Consider the following 24,302-nt stretch of genomic DNA (forward strand, 5'->3'; position numbering starts at 1 on the left):
GACATCACATGCTACAAAATAAAACCCAGTACCAGGAATTAGTTACATCTTTTTAAGTAATTGATCAAAGGAATACATAGGCCACCACCCCTCAAAGATTTACAGGCTATTACAAATACTACTGCTAAAGACACCACATAAATATGGCATAAAATATGAAGAAATTGAGTTGGTACTAACTAGAAGCTTCATCTCTACTAGCTAGCATTCAGTGCTGGAAGGTACTATAAGCTAACAGAAAAGAAAAGTAGTCATCAATTTCACCCAGTTATAAATCCTGTGAACTACAATAACAATAATAACCTTCCTGCAAGATATACCCACTGATACAATAATGGGATTAAACAACACCTTTTAAAAATTAGATTAAAGGCCTTTTCCATGAAACATAACCCATACCTGATACTGTTAATGAAGCTAAGAATCTGAAACTAGAGAGATCATGGCCCTAGAGAGAAACCCATTACTGTTATTCTGATAAGTGAACATAGCAATAAAATGACTTATAATGACATACTGCTATACCCAGTAGAGCACTCAACCCTCATCAGAGAAGCTTCTTTCAGTAAGATGGTAATTAACACAGGACCCCACAACTGGCCAAGGTGCAGACAGTGAGAACTTTGGAGTGCTCAGCATTAAATGGTATATCTAAATCACATCTCTCCATTCAAGGATCTATGAAGAAGGGGAGGGAAGACTGGTAGATGATCCAGACACAACAGAGCAGATACAAAAATGTTTCACAAAAACTGTAATAGCATGCACAAGCTCAAGCCAGACAAAAATCTCAGCATGGAGGAGGAAAATAGGTACAAAGCTCCACCCCTAGCCAGGAAACTTTGTTAACAGATAGCTGCTGGCAGAGGGAAAATCAGCTTTCTTCAATGCAGGACCAATGTTCATGAGTAGTTTCCAATGAAAATCTGACTCCATCTTTTGTTGTGTTTTAGTTTTAGTTCTTTTTTTTTTTCTTTTTAAGAGGGAGAAAAAACATGAAGTTGGATGGGTAGGAAAGTGGGGAATGTTCTGGAAAAAGTTGGAGGAAGGGAAATATGATCAAAATATATGAAATTGTCAAAGGATAAATTAAAACATTTTTAAAATTAGTATAATAATTAGAAATTGCAAACCTAGCTTTTGAGCCCCTGCTTGTAATCCCAACTACACAAGAAGCTGACACAAGTGGATTATCTGAACTACAAAGTGAGTTTAAAGCTTGGCTGGGCAGCTTAGTGAGACTATGGATCAAACTAAAAGTAAGAAAGAATATAACTAGGGTGGATGAGTCCCTAGGTGTATGAGCCGAAGTACATGAAAAGTTCCCATCTCTTTTCTGAAGTTATAAATCATATTATAATCAATCCAAAGAAGGTTGGGTATAAATTCTTTGGTTGATCTGTAACTCTGATATTCTAATGAAATAAATCCTTTTTTTAAGTCAACAAGCTAGTTTTAATATTCATGGAAAGAAAGGAGAGAGAACATTAATATACCTCTACTGATGGTGTGGAAGATTGGACAGATGCCATGAATGACTTTCCTAAATCATAAATGTAGAATCTAGGAAAGCTGCCTAATAAGCAGATTTACAAAGATTATAGATTACAAACCCATAAACAATAACAAAAACAAAAACAACCAGCAAATCTATGTATTAGTAAATGGTAGTTAATACTGCAATTGGCATTTCTAAAATCTGTGACATTCAACAATTCTACACGTTTCGGTAGTTTTGAAATACATGGCAAATTATGATTGCCTACAGTCACCCTAGTGAACTACAGACTAATTGTTCCTACCCTACCATCTTTGGGTTCTTATTATCTAAGTGTTTCTTATTATTCAAGGTTTCTGTCCTACCTGGTTTACACAGTCATTAAGTCCCAAAGAAATCACACAGAGATCTGCATTAGTTATAAACTGATTGACCCATTAGCTCAGGCTTCTTATTAACTCTTATAACTTATATTAGCCCATTATTCTTGTCTATGATAGCCACGTGGCTCGGTACCTTACTCAGCGAGGCAGTCACATCTTACTTCTTATGTGGTTGGGTCACAACTGCAGACTAGGACTTCTTTCTTCCAAGAATTCTCCCGTTCTCATTGACCGGCCTCTACTTCCTGTCTGGTTATACCACCTATACTTCCTGCCTGGCTACTGGCCAATCAGCATTTATTTAAAATATGATTGATAGAATACAGATCATTGTCCCACATCATCTAAGCAAACTTTCTGTACTCTCATCCCATTCTCGTACTTTAGTGACCACTATTTCTTCCCTTTCCCTCTCTTCTTTTTCTCCCCTTCTTTTCTATTCTACGAACTGAAACTTTTTAGCTTTCACACATGACTGAAAACAATGTTCTCTGTGCCTGGTGTATTTCACTAAGCACAATGTCCTCAAGTTCCATCCACGTTGCCACAAATGAGAGCATTTCATTATTCTTGTGTTTGAAAACATCACAGTGTGTATGAGTGTGTGTGTATGTGCATACGTGCAAGCTTATGTATACCCATGTGCTTGACATTTTCTTTAAAAATTTTAAAAAGTTTTCTTTAAAAATTTTAAAAAGTTCTTTAAAAAATTTAAAGTCAATTGGTTCCAGATCTTGGCTACTGTGAGCATACTGTAATGTGGGTATCTCTGTAATATATTGAGTTTATTTCCTTTAGATAAGTATCAAATGGGATTGCTCTTTAGTATGACAATTCCATTTCTGGTTTTTTTTTTTTTTTGAGCAACCTCCACCCTGTTTTCAGGAAAGGCTACACTAATCAAATCCATATCAAAATGTGTCAAAGACTTCTCCTTTCTCTACATCCATTGAGTGTTTGCAAGTTTTATGTCATTCTGGTCCTAGCCCTTCTAAGATGTTATCTTATCAGGACCCATAGGTGCAATGGGCACCACCTATGTAAAAGACGAATAATGGACTTATACACCGTTATTTCTCTCAGTACTGGGTAATATAAAGATATACAACACACATGCACCCACACACCTAGTCCTTTTTCCTTCCACCTTGCGATACAGTCAAAACACTCACTACCAGTTAACTGGACAGATTTTAGATTTTCAGACTCCAAACTATGACTTTTACTTATACAGTATGCAGTTTCAGTTATTTACATCACATATGAGCAACATTTCAGTGGCTCTCAACATCCCGAGGATGGAGGCAGGAAGATACTTTTGAGTACAGCCAAGTCTCTAAGCCTAGCTACACTGCTTCCTAGATGATAAACTTTCTGGTGTCAGGATCAACAGCATTCTTCCAAAGCAGAAATCAAAGTTCTTATATATAAGAATTGACTGGCAGATGAAGCCTTCTGTGTATATGCTGACTTGCAGCTCAGATCTGAAGTAGCTACATGAAGTAAACAAACTGATGATTTCTGATCCCCATCTATCATCCCCACCAACAGACAACATCTCAGAGACCCAGCTGGACTCAAACTCTCCTGTCTCAGCCTCCTAAGTACTGGAATTAAAGATGTGGGATGTGCACCACAATTCCTGGCTTTGTTTTCAGTTAAGTTTCTTTCAGTTCAGATAGTATTCAAGAAATTACACAGGGACTAATGGGGTTTCTGGAGCTCTGGACTAGACCAAACCTTGTGTTAACGATTTGATTTGATCTCATATGAGACAGCACTCTTTCTCTCACACACAAAAATAACTCTAAATCCTGGCTTATCCAACAGCCTTCTCCTAGAACTGACTCAAACTGCTGACAAAGCAGAGCGACCTTTTAAGTTTCCTAATAAGGACTTTCATATACACTAGCATTCTAGGCCGTGCCTGCTGCTCCAAACACTCCCCTGCCAACACATCACTACAGAGCAAAGCTGAGTGAGAGGCTGAAGGATATGACTTCACCTTTTCCTAAGTATAATATGGAATTCCTAGCAGCCCACAGTTTCTCTTAATAAGTAGCTACTTTCTAGATGTGCAATGAGTTAAGAGGAGAGATGGCAGGCACCATATTAAATAAAGAAAGTACTTTCTGAAGTGACTAGATCTGCTGGGCCTCCAAGGGCACACCCTCTCTCTGTTCTGTAGAATAAATACAATTTTTTAAATACAAGTTTCATTACCAGTGTGCCAGGGTTGACCGTGCAAAAAAAAAATAATTCTAAACATTGCTAGAAATATGTTAATTGTAGACTTAATATTCCAATAGGGTAACTTCAAATAAAGGTGAATAGCCACTAACAAAACCAAAGTTGATTCAATGACAACTAATTTCTATCTACTGGTAAAAACCAGCTTTTACTGTTTTTAAAGGACACTGCTTTATTATACCAATAATTTCAACATGGAGTGAAATAACTTTCATAAAAAGGTTTTACCTTCAAAAGACACACCCCTAAGTACTGGTATATTCATCTGCTTTACTTTCTAATTTCTAATATTGCATAGGAAAAAGTTTTAGTTTTGTTCAATTTTTTGTTTGGTTTGTTTGGTTTTGGTCTGTTTTTTGAGACAGGGTTTCTCTGTGTAACAAACCTAGCTGTCCTGAAACTAGCTCTTATAGACCAAACTGGTTTTGAACTCACAGAGATCTGCCTGCCTCTGCCTCCGAAGTTCTGGGATTAAAGGCGTACAAGAAACGTTTTTTTAAAAGCAGCCTATAATCCCAGCTATTCAGTAGCACAAGGCAGGAGGATTGCAAGTTCAAAGCTAGCATAGACCACACACCGCATTAAAACCCAGTTCAACAACTTAATTAAATTCTGTCTCAAAATTAAAAGACAAAACATGTCTACTGGTGTAGCTCAATGTTCAGTACAATAGCCTAGCATATGCAAGGCCCTGGATTCAATCTCTAGCACCAGCAAAAAAGAGAGGGCATGGGGAGATAGCTAAAGGTAAACTGCTTGGGAGGTAGGTAGAGTCTTTGTCATACAAGCATGAGGTCCTGTGTTAGGTAACTTCAATGAATCATATAATCTGTAATCCCAGAGGAGGAAAACAGGTGGATCCCTGGAGCTCACTGGTCACAAGATTAATTGAACCAATAAGCTCCAGTTCAGCGAGAAACTGAATCTGAGGGAAATATCCAACATCAAATCATGACATCCACACACTCGGACACTCATCTGAAATGTATATACATCATCGCCATCCCCCCCCCTCACACGCGCGCGCGCGCGCACACACACACACACACACACAGAGGGAGACAAAGAGAGTGTCCGACTTCTCCACATAAGTCCTTATACATAGTATTTAATAGAATTTAAAGCTAATTTGATAGATAAACACATTTGGATTTATTATGGTTTTGTTTTTGTTTTGTTTGTTTCTCTGATTTTGTTTTTTTTTTTTGAGACAGGGTTTCTCTGTTTAACAGTCCAAGCTGTCCTAGAACCAGCTCTTGTAGACTAGGCTGGCCTCGAACTCAAAACGATTCACCTGCCTCTACTTCCCAAGTACTGGGATTAAAGGAGTGTGCCACCACCACCTAGCTTTATTAAGACTTTTTATTAATTAATTCAGCTTATAACATTATTTCCTTGTTAGCTTTCATGGAAAGTTTCTATGGTCCAATATATTTGGTGTTCTGTAAGTGTCTTGTATCTTGATAGGTATCACCTTATTTAGGTTAGGGAAATTTTCTTCTATGATTTTGTTGAAATATTTTTTGTACCTTGGTCCTATGTTTCTTCTCTCTCCTCTATTCCTATTATTCGTAGATTTAGTCTTCATAGTATCCTAGTTTTCCTGGATGTTTTGTGCCTGGATTTTCTCAGACTTAACAGTTTCTTTGACTAAGGTATCCATTTATTCTATTTTGTCCCCCAATGCCTAAGACTCTCTTCCACCTCTTGAATTCTGTTGGTGAGGCTTGCCTCTGAGGTTCCTGTTCAAGTTTTCGATTTTCCCATTTTTCAGATTTCCCTCAGTTTGGGTTTTATTGATTCCATTTCTACTTTCATGTCTTGAACAGTTTTGTTCATTTCATTCCATTGTTGTTTGTGTTTCCATAGATTTCATCAATAGACTTATCCATATCCTCTTTAAAGTAATAGCTATTTTGTTGTCTATTCATAATAGATATTCTGTCATGCTCCAGCTATACTGCATTTCTTTGGGCCTACTAGAGTAGGGTTGTTTGGTTTTAGTGATTGTGCTTTTATGGTAGATTTGGGGCATCTGGATTTGGGATGATTGTAATTCTAGGTGCTGTTACCCAGTCTTGTCTTTGTTGGGTGGGTGTTTTGTTGCTTGGTTTCTGTTGCCTTCTCCAGTTCTTCGGAGTTTGGTAGCTTTGAGTTTCCTGGTAGGGAATGCTTCTAAGATCATGCCAGGTATGGCCACTGGAGGTCCTGGTAAAAAATGATTCTAGGTATTGGGAACTGACATTACTGAACAGGGATGGGGAAGGGGTGGCTGAGAGAGTCCACATATGAAGGAAAGCTGGGTGGTCCAGGATCTGCATAGACCCCTCGGGTGGGGACAGAGAGGAAGGGGAAAACAAAGCAGAAGGTCTACTACAAAGCTGGGGATAAGACTGAAGGAAAGAAACTGGAGGGAAGGAGGGAGAATGAAGATCACTGAAACAAAGAGTTCGTTCTCTCAGAAAAACTAGTAAGATTGACAAACCCTTGGCAAAATTTATGAAAATGTGGGGAGAAAATCCAAATTAACAAAATTAGAGGCAAAGGGGAACATAACAAGAGACACTGTGGAAATCCAAAGAATCATAAGGATATATTTTAAAAACCTGAACTCCACTGAATTGGAAAATGTAAAGGAAATGAATAATTTTCTTGATATATAGCACTTACAAAAGTTAAAACAAGAATAACCCTTGTAAGCATACCTATAGCCCCTAGTGAATTCGAAGCACTAATTAAAGTCTGAAATAAATAAATAAATAAATAAATTGCCCAGAACCAGATAGTTTTAGCACAAAATTCTACCAAATCTAAAGAAGTAATGCCAATACTCAATTTTTTCCACAAAAATAGAAACAGAAGGAACACTACTCAGTTTTTTTCATGAGGCCAGTTAGCCTAATACCTGATACCTTTCATGACCCAACAGAGAAAGAGAATTACTGTGGGACCATTTTTGTACACTGTAAATATGTACTCCTCTCACTGGTTAATAAAGGGCTGGTTGGTCAATGGCTAGGCAGGATAAGGTTAGGCAGGAGAACCAGACTAAGAGAATGCTGGGAAGAAGAGGAGAGGGAATTTGAGTAAATGCCATAAGACACAGAGTGAGCAGGTTGGAAAGTAAATATAGGAGATAAATGAGCCTCACAGTAACACAAAGATTAACAGAAATGGGTTAAGTTATAAGAGCTAGCTAAAAACAAGCCTAAGCTATCAGCTGAGCATTTATAATTAATAGTAAGTTTCTGTGTGGTTATTTGGGAAGTGACTGATGGGACATAAAGTTGTCTACAGAGAATTACAGACCAATTTTTCTTATGAACCCAGATGCAAACATTCTCAATAAAATACTTGCAAACTGAACCCAAGGATACATCAAAAAGATCAACCACTACAATCAAGTAGATGCAAGGATGGTTCAACATATGCAAATCAATAAATGTAACCCACCATATAAACAGACTGAAAGACAAAAAAAAACACATGATCATCTCATTAGATGCAGAAAAGGCCCTTGACAGAAGCAACATCCCTTCATGATAAAAGTCCTGACGAGACTAAGCATACAAGGACATATCTCAACATAATAAAAGTAATTTACAGCAAGCCTATAGTCAACATCATTATACATTGAGAAACTCAAAGTATTTCCACTAAAATCAGCAACAAGACAAGGATGTTCACTCTTTCCCATACCCGTTCAATATAGTACTTAATGTCTTAGCTAGAGCAATAAGACAACTGAAGGAAATCAAAGGGGATACAAACAGGAAACAGCCAAAGTATCTTTATTTGCAGATATGACTGTACAAATAAGTGACCCTAAAAATTCCACCAGTAAATTCCTACAGCCTATAGAAATTTACTTTTTAAAAAGTAGCAGGATACAAATTAATTCAGAGAAATCAGTAGCCTTCCTATATACAAATGACAAATGAGCTGAACCAGAAATCAGGGAAACACCATCTCTTACAATAGCCTCAAGTAATATAAAATATCTTGGGGTAATTCTAACCAAGCAAGTGAAAAACTTACATAATTAAAACTTTAAGAAACTGAAAAAGATATCAGAAGATGGAGGGGGACTCGGGGACTGGGTCGTTGGGGGGAGCTTGGGGGAATGGGATGGTTGGGATAAAGGAAGGGTGGATATGGGAGCAGAGAAGTATATATCCTAATTAAGGGAGCCATCTTAGGATTGGCAAGAGATTTGACTCTAGAGGGGCTCACAGGTGTCCAGGGAGATGTCCCCAGCTAGTACCTTGGGCAACTGAGGAGAGGGAACCTGAAATGACCCTATCCTATAGCCATACTGATGAATATCTTGCATATCACCTTAGAACCTTCATCTGGCGATGGATGGAGATAGAGACAGAGACCCACATTGGAGCACCAGACTGAGCTCCCAAGGTCCAAATGAGGAGCAGAAGGAGGGAGAACATGAGCAAGAAAGTCAGGACCGTGAGGGGTGCACCCACCCACTGTGACAGTGGGGCTAATCTATTGGGAGCTCACCAAGGCCAGCGGGACTGGGACTGAATAAGCATGGGATGAAACCGGACTCTCTGAACATGGCGGACAATGAAGGAGGATGAGAAGCCAAGGACAATGGCACTAGGTTTCGATCCTACTGCATGAACTGGCTTTGTGGGAGCCTAGCTTTTTTGGATGCTCACCTGGACCTGGATGGAGGGGGGAGGACCTTGGACTTCCCACAGGACAGGGAATCTGGACTGCTCTTCAAACTCGAGAGGGAGGAGGAATGGTGTGGGGGGAGGGGGAGAGAAGTGGAGGAAGGGGGAGAGCGGGGGAGAAGAGTGGGAGGGAAATGGGAGGCGGGGAGGAGGCGGAAATTTTTTTACAACAAAAAAATATTAAAAAAACAATAAAAAAATTTAAAAAATGGAAAAAAAGGATGGAAAGATCACCCATGCTGCCAAAAAGAATCTACAGATTCAATACTATCCCCCATTAAAATTCCAACAAAATTATTCACAGAACTTGAAAGGACAATTTTTGACTTCATGTGGAGAAACGTGCATGCGTGTACACACACACACACATAAACAAAAAAAAACAGGATAGCTAAAACAATTCTGGATAACAAAAGAACTGCTAGAGATATCGCCATCCCCCATCTCAAATTGTACTTCAGAGCTATAGCAAGAAGGATGGCAGAGTATTGGCACAAACACAGACATATTGATCAATGGAACTAATTGAAAACCAAGATATAAATCCACACCTATGTACAGCTAACTTTTGATAAAGAAACCATAAATATACACTGGTAAAAAGCAAACATCTTTAACAAATGGTGCTGGTCAAATTGGAAGGATGCATGTAGAAGAATGCAAGTAGACCCATAACATATCACCCTGCATAAACCTTAACTCCAAATGGATCAAAGACCTCGACATAAGACCAGACACACTGAATCTGACAGAAGAGGAGGTGGGGAATAATCTTGAACTCATTGGCACAATAAAGACTTTCTGAACAGAGCACTGATAGCACAGACACCAAGACCAACAATTAATTAATGGAACCTCATGAAACTGAAAAGGTCCAGTAGCAAAAGACACCATCATTTAGAAAAAGCAGCAGGCTACAGAACTGGGGAAATTTTTTCCACCTACACATCCAGTGGAAAGCTAATATTCAAAATATATAAAGAATTCAAAAACCTGGACATAAAGAAAACAAACAACTCAATTTAAAAATGTGGTACATGTCTAAACAGAGAATTCTCAAAAGAGGAAATACATATGGTTGAGACTCTGTTACAGAAATGTTCAACATCCTTAGTCATCAAAAAAATTAAAATCACAACTACCATGAGAATGGCTAAGATCAATAATACAAGTGACATCTCATGCTGGTGAGGATGCGGAGTAAGGAGACCACTCATCCATTGCTGGCTGGTGGGAGTACAATCTTGTACAGCCACTATGGAAAACAGTGTGGCAGTTACTCAGAAAGTTGGAAATTATCTACCTCAAGACCCTGCAAAATCACTCTTGGGCATTTACCCAAAAGATGCTTCATTCTACCACAGAGACACTTGCTCAACCATGTTCATTACTGCTCTATTCATAATACCTAGAAATTGGAAACAGTCTAGATATCTGTCTATCGATAAAAAGATAATGTGGTACATTTACATAATAGACTCAGCCAGTAAAAGAAAAATAATCATAAGATTAGCAGGCAAATGGATGGAGCTAGAAAAAAAAAATCATCCTTAGTAAGGTAACCCAGATCCAGAAAAACAAATATGGTATGTACTTGCTTCTATATGAAGGTTAGATGTCAAATCTTTGATAAACAAGCTACAATCCATATAACTACAGAGTTTAAAGTAAGAAATTGGGGGAGGGAGGGATCTACGTAGGAAAGGAAAATAATTCTATTATGGACAGATGAGGGAAAGACAGAAAAGGGAGGATAAAATGGGCAGAAGGGAAGGGGCAAAGGAGAGAATAGAGGGAGGCACAGCTAAAAAGGGCCATTTGAGGGGTAGTATGAAACCAATGCAGTTGAAACTTCCCGATCTCTTTACATGTATGAAGATGGTATAAATAAAATTGCTAAATAATGGGAAGAAGGAGCCCCAAGTGGATATCTCTAGTTACCAAATGAAGTGTCCACTGCCAGGAATGGGTTACATCTAATTGAGTTGTTGGCTTAAAGGACCACATGGGAACTCCCAAAGAACCCTGCTATTGCCAAGGCTACTGGTTGCTTTCCACAACTGACAGTAAGGCCCTATTGCTGAAGAAAACACCTAAGAACTTATTGAACATGGAGAAGTTGGACTGGTGCCAGTCTAGAGCCATTGTCCCTACAGATTAGTTTTACATGATCTTTTTTATCTGGATTAGACTTTATTGCATATCTGTACTTCTTTACTGTCCAGGAGGGCTTCTTAAAATAATAAGCGCTTCTTAAAGACTTAAGCTGCAACATTGCTAGGTCAAATACGGTCTTGCCAGCTTGCTCCACCCAATCCAACATGGTGGAAGAGGTCTGTTCACTGCCTCTGAGCCATGCACACTACCCAATTCCAAGTGTGCAGCAGGTCTATGTTGAGTCATTAAGCAGTTTGTAACATGCTGCTTACAAACCCCATGTAAATGCTCAGTCTCCTGAAAGAGCCAGAGTTCATACTGGCAGCACAGCCCAGAAAGTGGGCAGTTTCAAAACTGTGTTTTTTTTTTTCTGAAATCAGGAAAACCTCGCCTAAAGGAGCCATGCTTCTGCTTGCTTCTATCAAAAAGATCCCTCCCAAGAAAATGCTGCTACCAAACCATGCTTAACTCTGTTCTTTTGTGTCTAGAATTCCTTTTTAAAGTTTTCTCAGGTTTCTACATGGATTTAGTCAACCATGTTGAAAAGCCAAATTGTTTGTTTCTCGGCTGCCAGGCAGCTCAGATCCGAAATATATATTATATTTAAATATATATTATTTAAATCACTGATTGGCCCATTAGCTCTAGCCTCTTATTGGCTAACTCTTATATATTAACTGTTCTTTGTTTGATTTGTTCTATTCTGGTTTGTTTTGGTTTATATTATTACTATTATTTAAATGCCTGTTTTCTAATTAGAGTCAGAAAGGTATGGATTCAGATAGGAGGGAAGGTGGAGAGGCTCTCAAAGGAGTTGGGGAGAATTGTAATCAGAACATATTGTGTGAAAAATCTGACTTCAATAAAATAGAAAAAATAAAATTTAGAACTTCTATAATGTTTAAAGATGGATATAAAATATATATACAGAGAATTAGACATGATTATAAAGTGCACAATAAATGAAAGCCAGATCAAGAAATACAGTCTTGCAGCAAATCAGAAACGCTGCTAGGTTGCACTCTAACCCAGGAACCTATATACGCACAGCCCAGAAACACTTCTTTTATTTTAATATTTATTTATTTATTTATTATATATACAAATTCTGTCTGTGCCTATGCCTGCAGGCCAGAAGAGGGCACCAGACCCTATTACAGATGGTTGTGAGCCATCATATGGTTGCTGGGAATTGAACTCAGGACCTTTGGAAGAGCAGGCAGTGCTCTTAACCTCTGAGCCATCTCTACAGCCCCAGAAACACTTCTATGTGAACTACAACGCAGAAATGTTCCTATGTGTGCTACAACTCTACCGTCCCAAAAGAAACAGTCATACTCTTGACTTTGGTGATATGTAGTCCTTTCTGTGTTACTTCCTTCACCAAACATATTGTCAAGTTTTAGAACAAGGTTGGTTACTCTAGTCTCAAAGTGAACTGGGAACTGTATCCCTCTATCTAATACCCAACAAAGTTACGTTGATTAAGAGAAATTGCAGATGAATTCTCCTCAAACTGCAAGATTCTTTTATATGACTTTCCTCTTCTATCTTCTGAGGCCTACATATGTTAAATATTTCTACATATATATTTATTAGTGAAGTTTCTCTCATAGTTGTAGTATGTTTCATTACTATCTTAGGTTTATATCATCTTAGGATGATATTGCTATTTGGAGGGAGTTGCCAAAAAACATAAGTAATTTTTGTAATCAACAATGTTATTATAAATGAAAAACATATGACATATGATGTGGGATTCCCCTCCGCATGCTATGAATATGTTTTACTGCCATTGGTTAGTAAGGAAGCTGCTTTTGGTCAATGGCTTCACAAAATATAGCTAGGCTGGAAAAGATAAAGAGAGAGAGTAGGCGTAGTCAGAGAGAATCCATGTAGCTAGAAGAAAGATGCCTGCTAAAGCCCACCAGAACCTTCCTGGTAGGCCATGACCTCGTGATGAGGCACAGATTAATAGAGATGGGTTAATTTAAGATGTAAGAGTTAGCTAGAAATATGCATAAGCTATCGGCCAAGCAATGATTTAATTAATACAGTTTCTATGCAGTTATTTTGGGTTTGGGCAGCCAGAAATGAATGAGCAGCCTCCATCAACAGGCATATTCATACAAAGAAATATGGTGAGCTAGTTGGTGGAAAACAAGAACGTGGAGCCAGTATGACAGCACAATGGGTAAAGGCATTTGCTGCCAAGTCTGATGAGCTGAGTTTAGTTTCTAGAACCCACATGGTGGAAAGTGAGAAATGACTCTACAGTTGCCCTCAGACCTCCACAAGTCCACATGCATGCCATGGCACATCCACACACATACATGCATGCATACGCACACACAGAGAGCAGAGACACACAGAGATAAAAGTTAAAGAACAGAAGAAAGGAAAAACAAGGCTGTGAGAGATGAGTATATCATGGAGCACAGACACTAGAAACAAGAATAGACAGTATATAATTCTATTAACATAAAATTGAAAATCAGGTAACATAAATCTATGATAAGAGGGGAGGGTTTACAAGGAATTGGTATTTCACTTAGTAATGAATATACTATTGGGCTATAGGAAACAAACTAAAAGAATTTAGCTAGGTATTTAATATAAAACTAACAGTTAAAATATTTCTACTAACATCAGACTAATGTATGTCAAAGAGCATCACAGAGATAATAACAAGAACATTCTATAGTGATAGAGTTTGTCATTAAGACGAGATGACTACTTGTTATCAGCATAAATTGAAAGAAATGTAAAAAAAGAGAAAAGAAAAAATTCTCTCAGGAAGAAATGGATCAAGAAAGAATGTCAAAAAAAACTGAAAGAAATAAACAAATAAACAAATCCCTTTCTGAGGAAAAGGCAACTCAAGAGAAAACAGAAAAATTAAATAAAAATTTTAAATAGCTAAATTAATGAATTTAACCTAATAAATTCTTTTTTTTGTTTTTTTTGGGGTTTTTTTGTTTTTTGTTTTTTCGAGACAGGGTTTCTCTGTGGCTTTGGAGCCTGTCCTGGAACTAGCTCTGTAGACCAGGCTGGGCTCGAACTCACAGAGATCCGCCTGCCTCTGCCTCCCGAGTGCTGGGATTAAAGGCGTGCGCCACCACCGCCCGGCTTAACCTAATAAATTCTAATCATAAAATATATGCTATCTGATCACTTTATAGCTCAAAAGCAAAAACAGAGTCAGAAAATCCTCAAGACCCTTAGAAACATAGATGAATTTCTAAACTCACGGATACAAAACAAAACAAACTGAAAATGTAAAATCACACTGAAAATTGGAGTAAACAATAAAGGAAGCATGACAGCGCTGCTGGGAGGAAAACAGCCTGAATGCACATTTTAAAAGAAGTAGAAACCAATATTCTAAATGCTTACATCAGTAAATTAGAAAAACGGACAGTAGGTTCATACCAAAGAAAATAAATTATTAAAGAGTGGGAATTAATCTACAACCGCAAAACTAACTAAAAAAGCTAAAAGTCAATTCATTGAAAAACAAAGAAAACTGACCAACTCCCTAACAAGACTAAGAATTAAGAATGAGATCAACCAATGATCATATGAATCAATAACTGATCAATACAATACTAAGTTCTAAAAGTTACATGAGGTGAACAAACCAACACATAATTTTTTAAAACTCCATTGTAAAAATTAAATATATTGACTATTTCAGCCAAACTCCAGGCTCAGAAGGCTTCACCTGTGAGACATGAGACGCATGTAAAAAAAAAAAACCACTTCTCCCAAGAGACCAGCAGCACCAAAACCCCAAAATTTGATAGAGGTATTAGAAGAAAATAACAGGCCAATTTCTGTTCAAATAAATAGGTGAGAAAAATTAAATATACACATATTTTTTAAAGCATGCCAAATCTACTGATGCAAAGAACAATAATACTTTAGATATAATACTATAGATAAATGGAATCATTTTATAAAATTAGTTGAACATTTGAAATTAACAAGTGAAGCTCAACACATTAACCAATTAAAGGAGAAAACTGACTGGTGTCTCAACAGATACGATGAAGCATTTTATTAATACTCAATACATTTCATTATTTTAAAAGTAAAATTAATACAATGATTGGCCATGAGGTTAATAAATAAAATTCAGGTAATTGCAATATTTGTATTTTCAACAATTAGAAAATGAAACAAAGCCATTTTAATTAAAATAACCTCAGGAGTACCAGACATCTAGTAACCCGGCTAAAAGATGTGGAATCTTTTGTACTGAATGAAGTTACAATCTTATAAAGTCCTAAATAAAGGAGATATATCTCATGTATATGTATTAGCTGACTCAATCTTAAAATTTCAATTATTAACTCATCTTCAGTTTTAATGAAATCCTATCCCAAACTTCAGATCTTTCTAGTTTCCTGCTTCCTCTCTTCCTCTCTCTCTGTCTCTGTCTGTGTGTGTGTGTGTGTGTGTGTGTGTGTGTGTGTGTGTGTGTGTGTGTGTCTGTCTGTCTGTCTGTCTGGTCTATCTGTCTGTGTGTGTGTGTGTGCATGTGTAAAAACAAGATTCTAAAGTAATATGAAAACACAAGGAAGGAAAGACAGGATCAGGAGGAAGAAACTCTACCAGACACACCAAGACTTCTTAGGAGATGAGGTAGCATGAGATAGTGTGGCCCTGTCACAAGAAGGAAACAGACTAGAAACAAAATTCAGTACATGTTAAGATGTGAAGCATCATAGAAAGCAATCCATTAAAATGCTTTATTCACAACTTTAATCTATTTTCTGATCAGTCATATCAATTATAATAACAGATATCGCTCACCACTGTATTCTAAAGCAATTAGCAAACAGTCTATAAACTCATCTCTTACCTCCCCAAAGGCTCCTCGACCAATCACCTTTAATATTTCAAAGTCCTCTCTGTGTAATCGCATTTGTTTCACTTTAGAAGTAAATGGTTTAGCTGAAACAAAAAAAAAAAACCCATCAGTTACTTTCTTAATGAAATGTGATGCAAATTAGATGTAAAACAGATGAGCATTTCTTAAACAATAAAAATCCAAGTTATAATTAAGAACTAAACCAAAGCACCTTCAAAATCTAATTAAACTATAGAAGCATGAAGTAACTACTACAAAAAGTTAATGATTCCTTATATTTATTTATATATATACATATATATGTATATATATTTATACATATATATATATATAAATTATAGTTTTTTGTTTGAGACAGGGCTTAGGCTTGTAGCTTACAACTACATGTGTAGCCCAGCTTACAACTTGCTTGCAACTCGCGTGTAGCCCAGGCAAACTTGTAATTCTTCTGCCTCTACTTTAAGAAGTGCTGGGTTACAGGGCCAGGCAGTAGTGGCAAATGCTTTTAATCTCAGCACTAGGGAGGCAGAGGCAGGCAGATCTCTGTGAGTTCGTGGCCAGCCTGGTCTACAGAGCTAGTTCCAGGATAGGCCCTGAAGCTACAGAGAAACCCTTTCTCAAAAAAAAAAGGTGGGGGCTGGGTTACTGGTATGTGCGCCTTTGTGTGAGCACGCTGCGTGTCTGTGTGTGCAGATGCATGTGTGTGTACATGTACAGGTGGAAGGACAACTTTGGGTGTCACAAATGAACTGAATAAGTAGTAAACTGAACTTCAGGAGACAACACTATGTACACAGTCTATTTATGTTAATACTATACGCTCCACAGAATCTGTATACTTGTTTGTCAGATTCCCATTTCTCATCGATAATTCTACAGCCTTTATTTGCCTTATGCTTTTATGGAATAAGCTTCTGTGTAGAAAGAACTATCCTTTGGTTCTTCTTAAGACACCCATCCTTTTAACCTTTGATAAAACATTTTAACAATCATGTGCTCATCAGAATTAAATTTTAGTTACTCTGGTTTTAAAAAGTTTATTTCAATACTGCCAGCTTGTCAAGTTTGTACAAGATGCTAAAGATACTAAGAAGGAAAGAAAAAACAAACAAAACAGATAAATAGATCTTGTCTCTAAATAAGCAAATTATGCAAAAATGGTATTTAAAATTTTTAGTGTGGCTGAATGAAAGTTGCTAATTTTAAGAAAACATTGCACACACTACAGAAAAATGGGGGAATTAAAAAATTAACAGGATTCTCTATTATTTAGTAACTAAATGTACCAAATTTTTATTTAAAAATCTGAAACTGCTAAGTGTTAATAAGAATATAATTTACAGCCAGGCGATGGTGGCGCACGCCTTTAATCCCAGCACTCGGGAGGCAGAGGCAGGCGGATCTCTGTGAGTTCGAGACCAGCCTGGTCTACAGAGCTAGTTCCAGGACAGGCTCCAAAGCCACAGAGAAACCCTGTCTCGAAAAAAACCAAAAAAAAAAAAAAAAAAAAAAAAAAAAACAAAAAAAAAAAGAATATAATTTACAGGCACAGTAATGTTTAACTGCTGGAACTGTTTGCTGCCTCTGAAGTTCTTATTTTCTATTTCGTGGTCTTAACAGGAAATGCTACTACCTAGGCCTTCAGACCTGAATGGGTTTTGTTTGTTTGTTTGTTTGTTTGTTTGTTTGTTTTGGTAAAAACCTTCTTTTGACTTCAATGGTTCTTTCAATACACAACTGAAATTTCTCTGCTTTGCTCTCATTTAGAAGTTTTCCTTCTGTGTTCATACACAAATGTTTGTCTATAATTCTCCTTCCTCTGTGCTGCGTGCATCTAGTGTGGCAGCAGTGAGAAGCCCAGCTCACTGACCTCAAGTTGTCATGCAAGTTCCCCGTCCTTTACTGACACTGAAGCATCATCATTCCAGCTTGTTCAAAAATGTGTGGAAAATATCAATAATTTTTTTTGTTTTTTTTTCAAGATAGGGCTTCTCTGTGTAGCCCTGGCTGTCCTGAAACTCACTCTGTAGAACAGGCTGTCCTCATAACTCACAGAGATCCACCTGCCTCTGCCTCCCTGGGTGCTGGTATTAAAGGTGTGTGCCATCACCACCCAGCTTCAATAAAACTTTTAAAAGACAATACAGACGACCACAACTTCAGGGTCTAGAAGAACATCTTTCGCATGTGTCCTTTCAGTGGACTTTTGACAGCTAAGTCATTTAATGCTGTCATATAACCATGTTTCATGTTTTCTAATTCTACAAATGACAACTATGTAATTAGTATATAATTTCTCTGAATTTATGTATTTCATCAAAATTCAAAATTTTATGAAGCAGGTTAGTAATGAAAATTTTTGGTTTTCAAAACTCTACCATATGGACAAGGTGGCTAACCCTTACTGGATGGCTAGTACTGGTTTTTAATCATCGATTACTGTTTTATTGTTGAAAGTCTGCAGATTTACTATCATTCTTCCAATTATATGATGTTTACCTGATCCTTTCTAAATGTCTGTGAATCTATTCTGTAGAATACTAAATTGAATTTACAAAAAATGCCAGCAAAGTTAGCAGAGGCTAATTGGCATTAACATCCCCATCTCCAGAAACAAAATAATTAAGTCGTTTTATATAAGCAAGCATTAGAGCAAAAACAAAAGTTTAACTAATCATAGTAATATGATAAACATGTATTACCCAATAATAAAACCTCAAAATGCATAAAGCCAAAACAGAATAATCAGTTTCCTGGAAAGACATTTTATTTCAAAACTCTGTGTAACTGACACCTCAAACAGACCCTAAAACAACAATATATTTAAATAACATACACATATAGCCCTGTAACTGCTGGACAATATTATCTTCAAACACATTCAATTCTATAGATTTTGGTAGTATCAAGTCATAAAACAACTGCCAAGAAAATTCAAAATTCAAAACATGAAAGCCAAATCATATTATATCATGCCATTAACCATAAATCAATAAAAGATAACCAGAAATGTTGGTAAGCTCTGAAATTAAAGGGAAGAAATAAGTAATTAGAAACAACACAAAAAAGTACTATGTGTCAAATTTTGGGTGGATATCCAGTGCTTTAAAAAAAATTGATAAAAAGCAAGCCTGAAATAGTCTACTTTTAAAAGGGTAAGTTCCGGAACACAGAACCAGCCTTCACAGCACAGTAAGACCTGTCTGTGCTCCCCCCACACACAAATAGAATTCAAAACATAAAGAGAAAGCAAAGTGATTTAAATTGCTTAAATTGAAAATAAGCACAAAATAGAAAGACTTGGAACTGGAGAGGTTCCTCAGTGTCTAAGAACCCGTACTGCCCTTCCATAGGACTCAAACTTAGATCCCACCATCCAAGCTAGGCAGCTCACAACTGCCTGTAATTCCAGCTCCAGGAGTATCAAATACTACTGGACTCTGAGGGCACTAGCATTCTTAAGCACATACCCACAAACAGATATGCACACAGGCATTCACAAAATATTTTCTTAAAAGTAAGGGCTTAAAAAGCTATTAAAAGTGAATTTTTAAAAAATGCTACAAATAAGAAATTAGACAAAATTACAATACTACTGAGATTATGGTATGGGAGGTACTTCTGTCTATGTGTTGCTTTAATTGGTTAATGAATAAAGAACTGCTTTGAGCCAAAGGCAGGGAAAAACAGAACTAGGCAGGGAAAGCTAGGCTGTATGCTGGGAGGAAAGAAGGGTGGAGTCAGAGAGAAGCCATGGAGCCATTGGGGATAGATGCTGGGAACTTTTCCCAGGAAGCCATAGCCATGTGGCGATATACATATTAATAGAAATGGGTTAAATTCATATGTAAGAGTTAGCCAATAAGAAGCTAGAGCTAATGGGCCAAGCAGTGATTTGATTAATACAGTTTCTGTGTGATTGTTTCGGTGCTGAGCAGCTGGGAACAAACAAGCAACCTCCCTCCAACAAGATTAAATTAACAAAATTGTCATAAGCAACCTATGTTGCCAAATTTATTGTGACAAACTGTTCTTACAGAGTAGCTAATTGGTTTTCAAAACTGAAAGTGTAAACCATTCAATAAATAAATTAAATAAGTATGTTAGGCTTCCACAAAGAAACCACCAATAGTTAACACCTTTACAAATTCTAGTAAAAAATGTACAAGCCATGACACACTCTGAAGGCACAGAAGAAATCACTGCCACACAGGTATCTCCCAGGAGCAAGAGAATATACAGCATCCAAATTGAAGCTTTCTAATTATCATTCTTCCAGAAGACCCATGGCCCTGGAGAAAGAGCTACAACTAGCGCCATGCAGAAGAAAGCGGTGACTCCAAGTGAGGAGCAGTAGGCAAGCAATGCAGCACCACTGTGGACCCTGCACCTGCTCAAGGCAAACCATCAGACTCCTGAGGGAACAAGACTACAAAACAAGTGACTTGTGGAATAATAACAAGTTTCAAAAGATGAAAGGATGACACCCGTTGTTCCTAATGAGACAAGCAACTAAATGCAGGGAATAATTATAGACTAGATTCTGAATCAAAACATTAAAAACGGAGGTTGCTGTAAGTATATTGTTGGGACAATAGTTAAATTTCAACATTGGATGAAGAATAAACAAAATTATTATACCAGATAAAATGGCTCAGTGGGTAAGGGCACTCTTCACCAAGCCTGACAACCTGAGTTCAATCCCCAGAAACCACATTGTGGAAAGAAAGAACAGACTCCAGCAAGTTGTCCTCTGACTCCATACAAGCCACTATGGCACATAAATGGAGCATACACACACACACACACACACACACACACACACACACACACACTCACACACACACACACACAGAAACTGAATGTAGTTTTTAATTTTTTTTTTTTCTGAGACAGGGTTTCTCTGTAGCTTTGGAGCCTGTCCTGGAACTAGCTCTTTTAGACTAGGCTGACCTCGAACTCACGGAGATCCACCAGCCTCTGCCTCCCGAGTGCTGGGAATAAAGATGTGTGCCACCACTGCCCAGCATAATTTTTAAATTTTTTAATTATTACAAAATTAAATGTTAGTTGATAATTATACTACAAAGCAATGTAAGATGGTATCTTTATTCTAGGGAAACAGGTGAAGAACTATGTAAAAATACAGGGTCTGAATATCAATAGTTTATCCTTAGAAGGTTCAGCCAAAATAATGTATTCATGTTTGTGTACAGAGAGAATAAAGAGCAGCACAAATATAACACAATGTCCAAAACCAAAGCCAAACCGATAAATAATGAAAAGTATATGGAAGTTCATTAAACTGTTTTTGCAACTTTTGGCCCCTCAATTTTTCTTTTTAAGAAGTCTATAGTTGCTTTACCTGACAAACATCTACACTGTTTGCAATGGCATGTAAATAATCATTTTGTGGGACATTCCTTCAAAGGGATATTATTCATATGCACATAAGACATGAAGGATGGAGCCACAGACAGATATGAAGGACTCTGCAATGCATACTGTTGAGTCTAAGACTGTTTTCAACAACACATCCTGCTCACAAATCTTCAGTAGAGAATAATACATTATCACGGTAATTTTCAAAATATAAAGTTTTAAAATAAGACTTAACATTTATAAAAAGGAAAGTATTAAGAAATCAAACATACGTGTGAGAAATAAAAATCTGAAATATCAAATAATAGCAAAATTCAAATTCACTGCTCATGCAGTTACAAAATATCACAGTTAATAGAAAAAAAAAATTCCCCAAGATCAGAATCATGGAAAGAATACCTGGCTTTGGCCACTTCTATTCAGAATAAGATTACAAGTTAAAGGCTGAGCAAGTAAATCAGAAAAAAAATGAACAAATAATGGAAGTTATCTAAACAGGAGAAAATGTTTGCAGGAGACATGAAAACACTACAGAATACGTACAAAAGTGAAAAGTAAATACAGAAATTCAGCAAAGCTACAGGATATAAAATCAATACACAAAAGTCAGCTGCATTCCATACTTTACATGATCCCATTTTAACAAAATAGACAAAGCCATAAACAAAACAGTAAGTTAGTTGCTGCTTAGGAGCTAATGTTATTTATATGACAACTAATGGATGTAAGGTTTTCTTAGTATGTGGTAAAAAAAATTAAAAAGCCTAAAATTGAGCTGTGGTGATAAATAACACAATCACAGTAAACACATTAAACTGTACACTTCAAATCAGTGGATTCTGTCAGATGTAAATAATATCTCATCAAAGCTACTTTTAACAATCAGTTTGTAAAGGCAGGCTAGTGGGACAAGCCTACACAGCTACACAGAGAGCTGAGGATCAAAAGTCTGAGGCTTGCTTGGGCTATAGACTGAGTTCAAGCCAGCCTGGACAATTTAAACTTTGACTCAAGAAGTAAGAGGATGAATGGAGATTTTCTACATGTTTGCAATAAATAACCAGAAAATACTTAAGTTACATTTGCAATGAAATAAAAAACAATAAAGCAGCCAAGTGTGGTGGTGTATATCTTTAATCCCAGCATTAGGTAGGCAGAAGTGGGCTGGTCACTTTGAGTTTGAGGCTAGCCTTGATTATATAAAAGAGAGGTTCAAGTCAACCATGTTTACATAGTGAGAACCTGTCTTAAACAAACAAAAACAATAAATTAGTTATAAGTAAATTTAACAAAAAAGATGAAACACTTGAATACTGAAAAGTGTAAAATGTTGCTTAAAAATTAAATGCAGCCTGAATGAATGAAAAGACAGTCCATATTCTGGATTGAAAAGATTTAATACTGCTAAGATGCAATACACCCAAGCAACTAACTAAGTCAGGACAATATTCACAACACTATAATGGCACTTTTAGTAAAAACAGAAAAATCTATTCTAAAATTTATGAAATCTCAACGTAGACTGACAGCCAAAACAATCTGTAAATGAGAGAAACCTCACATCATAATTTTAAAACTCACTACAAAACTACAATAGTCAAAACAGTATGGTACTGGTATAAAGACATGGAATATATCAAAGAATTCAGAAACATGCAGAATTGATTTCAAAATGAATGCCAGGACAATCCAAAGAGAAAAAGAAAGCCAATATATTTGAGCATATACATGCATTAATAATAGTAATAATGTTTCAAAATAATGTAAATAATGGCTGAAGATGCATGACATTAACCTCTGATCTCCATGTGCACCTGCACACATACATGCACAAGCATAAACACGCATACACACCTCCTTACACACACACACACACAATGAATTTAGGTCCTTACTGTGTATCACACACAAAACTAACTTGAAATAAATCAAAGACCTAAAATGAAATAACACGGAGTTGGGTGAGTGGGGAGGGGAGGAGGATCTGAGAGGAGTTGGGAGACGGGAAAGTATGATCAGAATGCACTGCATGAAATAAATTTCAATTAAAAAAAACTTAAAGCTGAAAGTATAAAAGTCTTAGAAGAAAACACATAAGAAAATCTGTATGACATCAGATATGACAATAATTTCTTACATAAGAAACAAAATAGCTGTACCAGGAGATCCATCCGGAGGGGTAAGTGAGTGTCTGACTGCTGGCCAGATGCCCCAGGAACAGAACACAGGCACCCTCCAATCCCCTAAACTTTCTAACCATTTACCAGCTTCCCTCTGGCTACTGCCTTTCTCTACTTATCCTATCCCAGCTTGCCCCCCCCAAAGCACTTCCTTCCATCTGCGGGGTCCTTAGATCCACCACCACAGGCTACTTCAGGGTGGAGAGGATCTGAGAGCCAACTCCAGTGCTAAGAGAGGGCAGACCAAGAAATACCCCTAAGTACACAGTTAGCCACAGCAAAGATCGGACCAAGCCACTAAGACTCTCCTAACAGCACTTAAAGGAAGAGATGGGCAGGCACCAATGCAAGAATTCCTCCAACAATTTGAAAAGCAACATGATAACACCAGAATCCAGCGAACATACAAGAGGAAGACTTGAACACCCTAATCCAGAAGAAGTAGAAGAAACAAACTTTAAACATAACATTCTGGAAGTGTTAGAGACCATTAAACAGGATGTAAAAACTCCTTTAAAGAAATGAATGAGAAGCCTAACAAAAAGTTAGAAGAAATGAATAAATCCCTCAAAGATACCCAAGGAAACCAAGAAAAAGCAATCAAACAGGTAATGGAAACAGTTCAAGACTTGAAAACTGAAATGGAGGCAAAGAAGAAAACACAAAACGAGAGATGGCAGGATATGGAAAATCTGGGTAAACGAACAGAAACTACAGAGACAAGTATAACCAACATAATACAAGAGACAGAAGAAAGAATCTCAGTTGCTGAAGATACTATAGAGGAAATAAACACACTAATCAAAGAAAACAGCAAATCCAACAAATTCTTAACACAAAACATCCAGGAAATCTGGGACACCATGAAAAGACCAAACC

The 24,302-nt window shown here is 37.1% G+C and overlaps 1 protein-coding gene across 15 annotated transcripts in view; it reads right to left on the reverse strand.

The window, feature by feature from the left end:
- Nucleotides 1-24,302, reverse strand: part of Cdc42bpa (CDC42 binding protein kinase alpha) — a 218,968-nt gene that overhangs the window by 162,387 nt on the left and 32,279 nt on the right. For 14 of the 15 annotated variants that reach the window (XM_005348974.3, XM_026779693.1, XM_026779691.1 and 11 more), the window contains exon 2: nucleotides 15,853-15,944. In XM_005348974.3, the coding sequence (XP_005349031.1) occupies nucleotides 15,853-15,944 (92 nt within the window). Of the gene's footprint in view, nucleotides 1-15,852; nucleotides 15,945-24,302 lie in introns of those variants that run through there. The other variant, XM_026779692.1, reaches the window with a different exon arrangement.

This window comes from Microtus ochrogaster, chromosome 6, assembly GCF_000317375.1.
Source record: "Microtus ochrogaster isolate Prairie Vole_2 chromosome 6, MicOch1.0, whole genome shotgun sequence".
In the NCBI taxonomy this organism is placed as follows: domain Eukaryota; kingdom Metazoa; phylum Chordata; class Mammalia; order Rodentia; family Cricetidae; genus Microtus; species Microtus ochrogaster.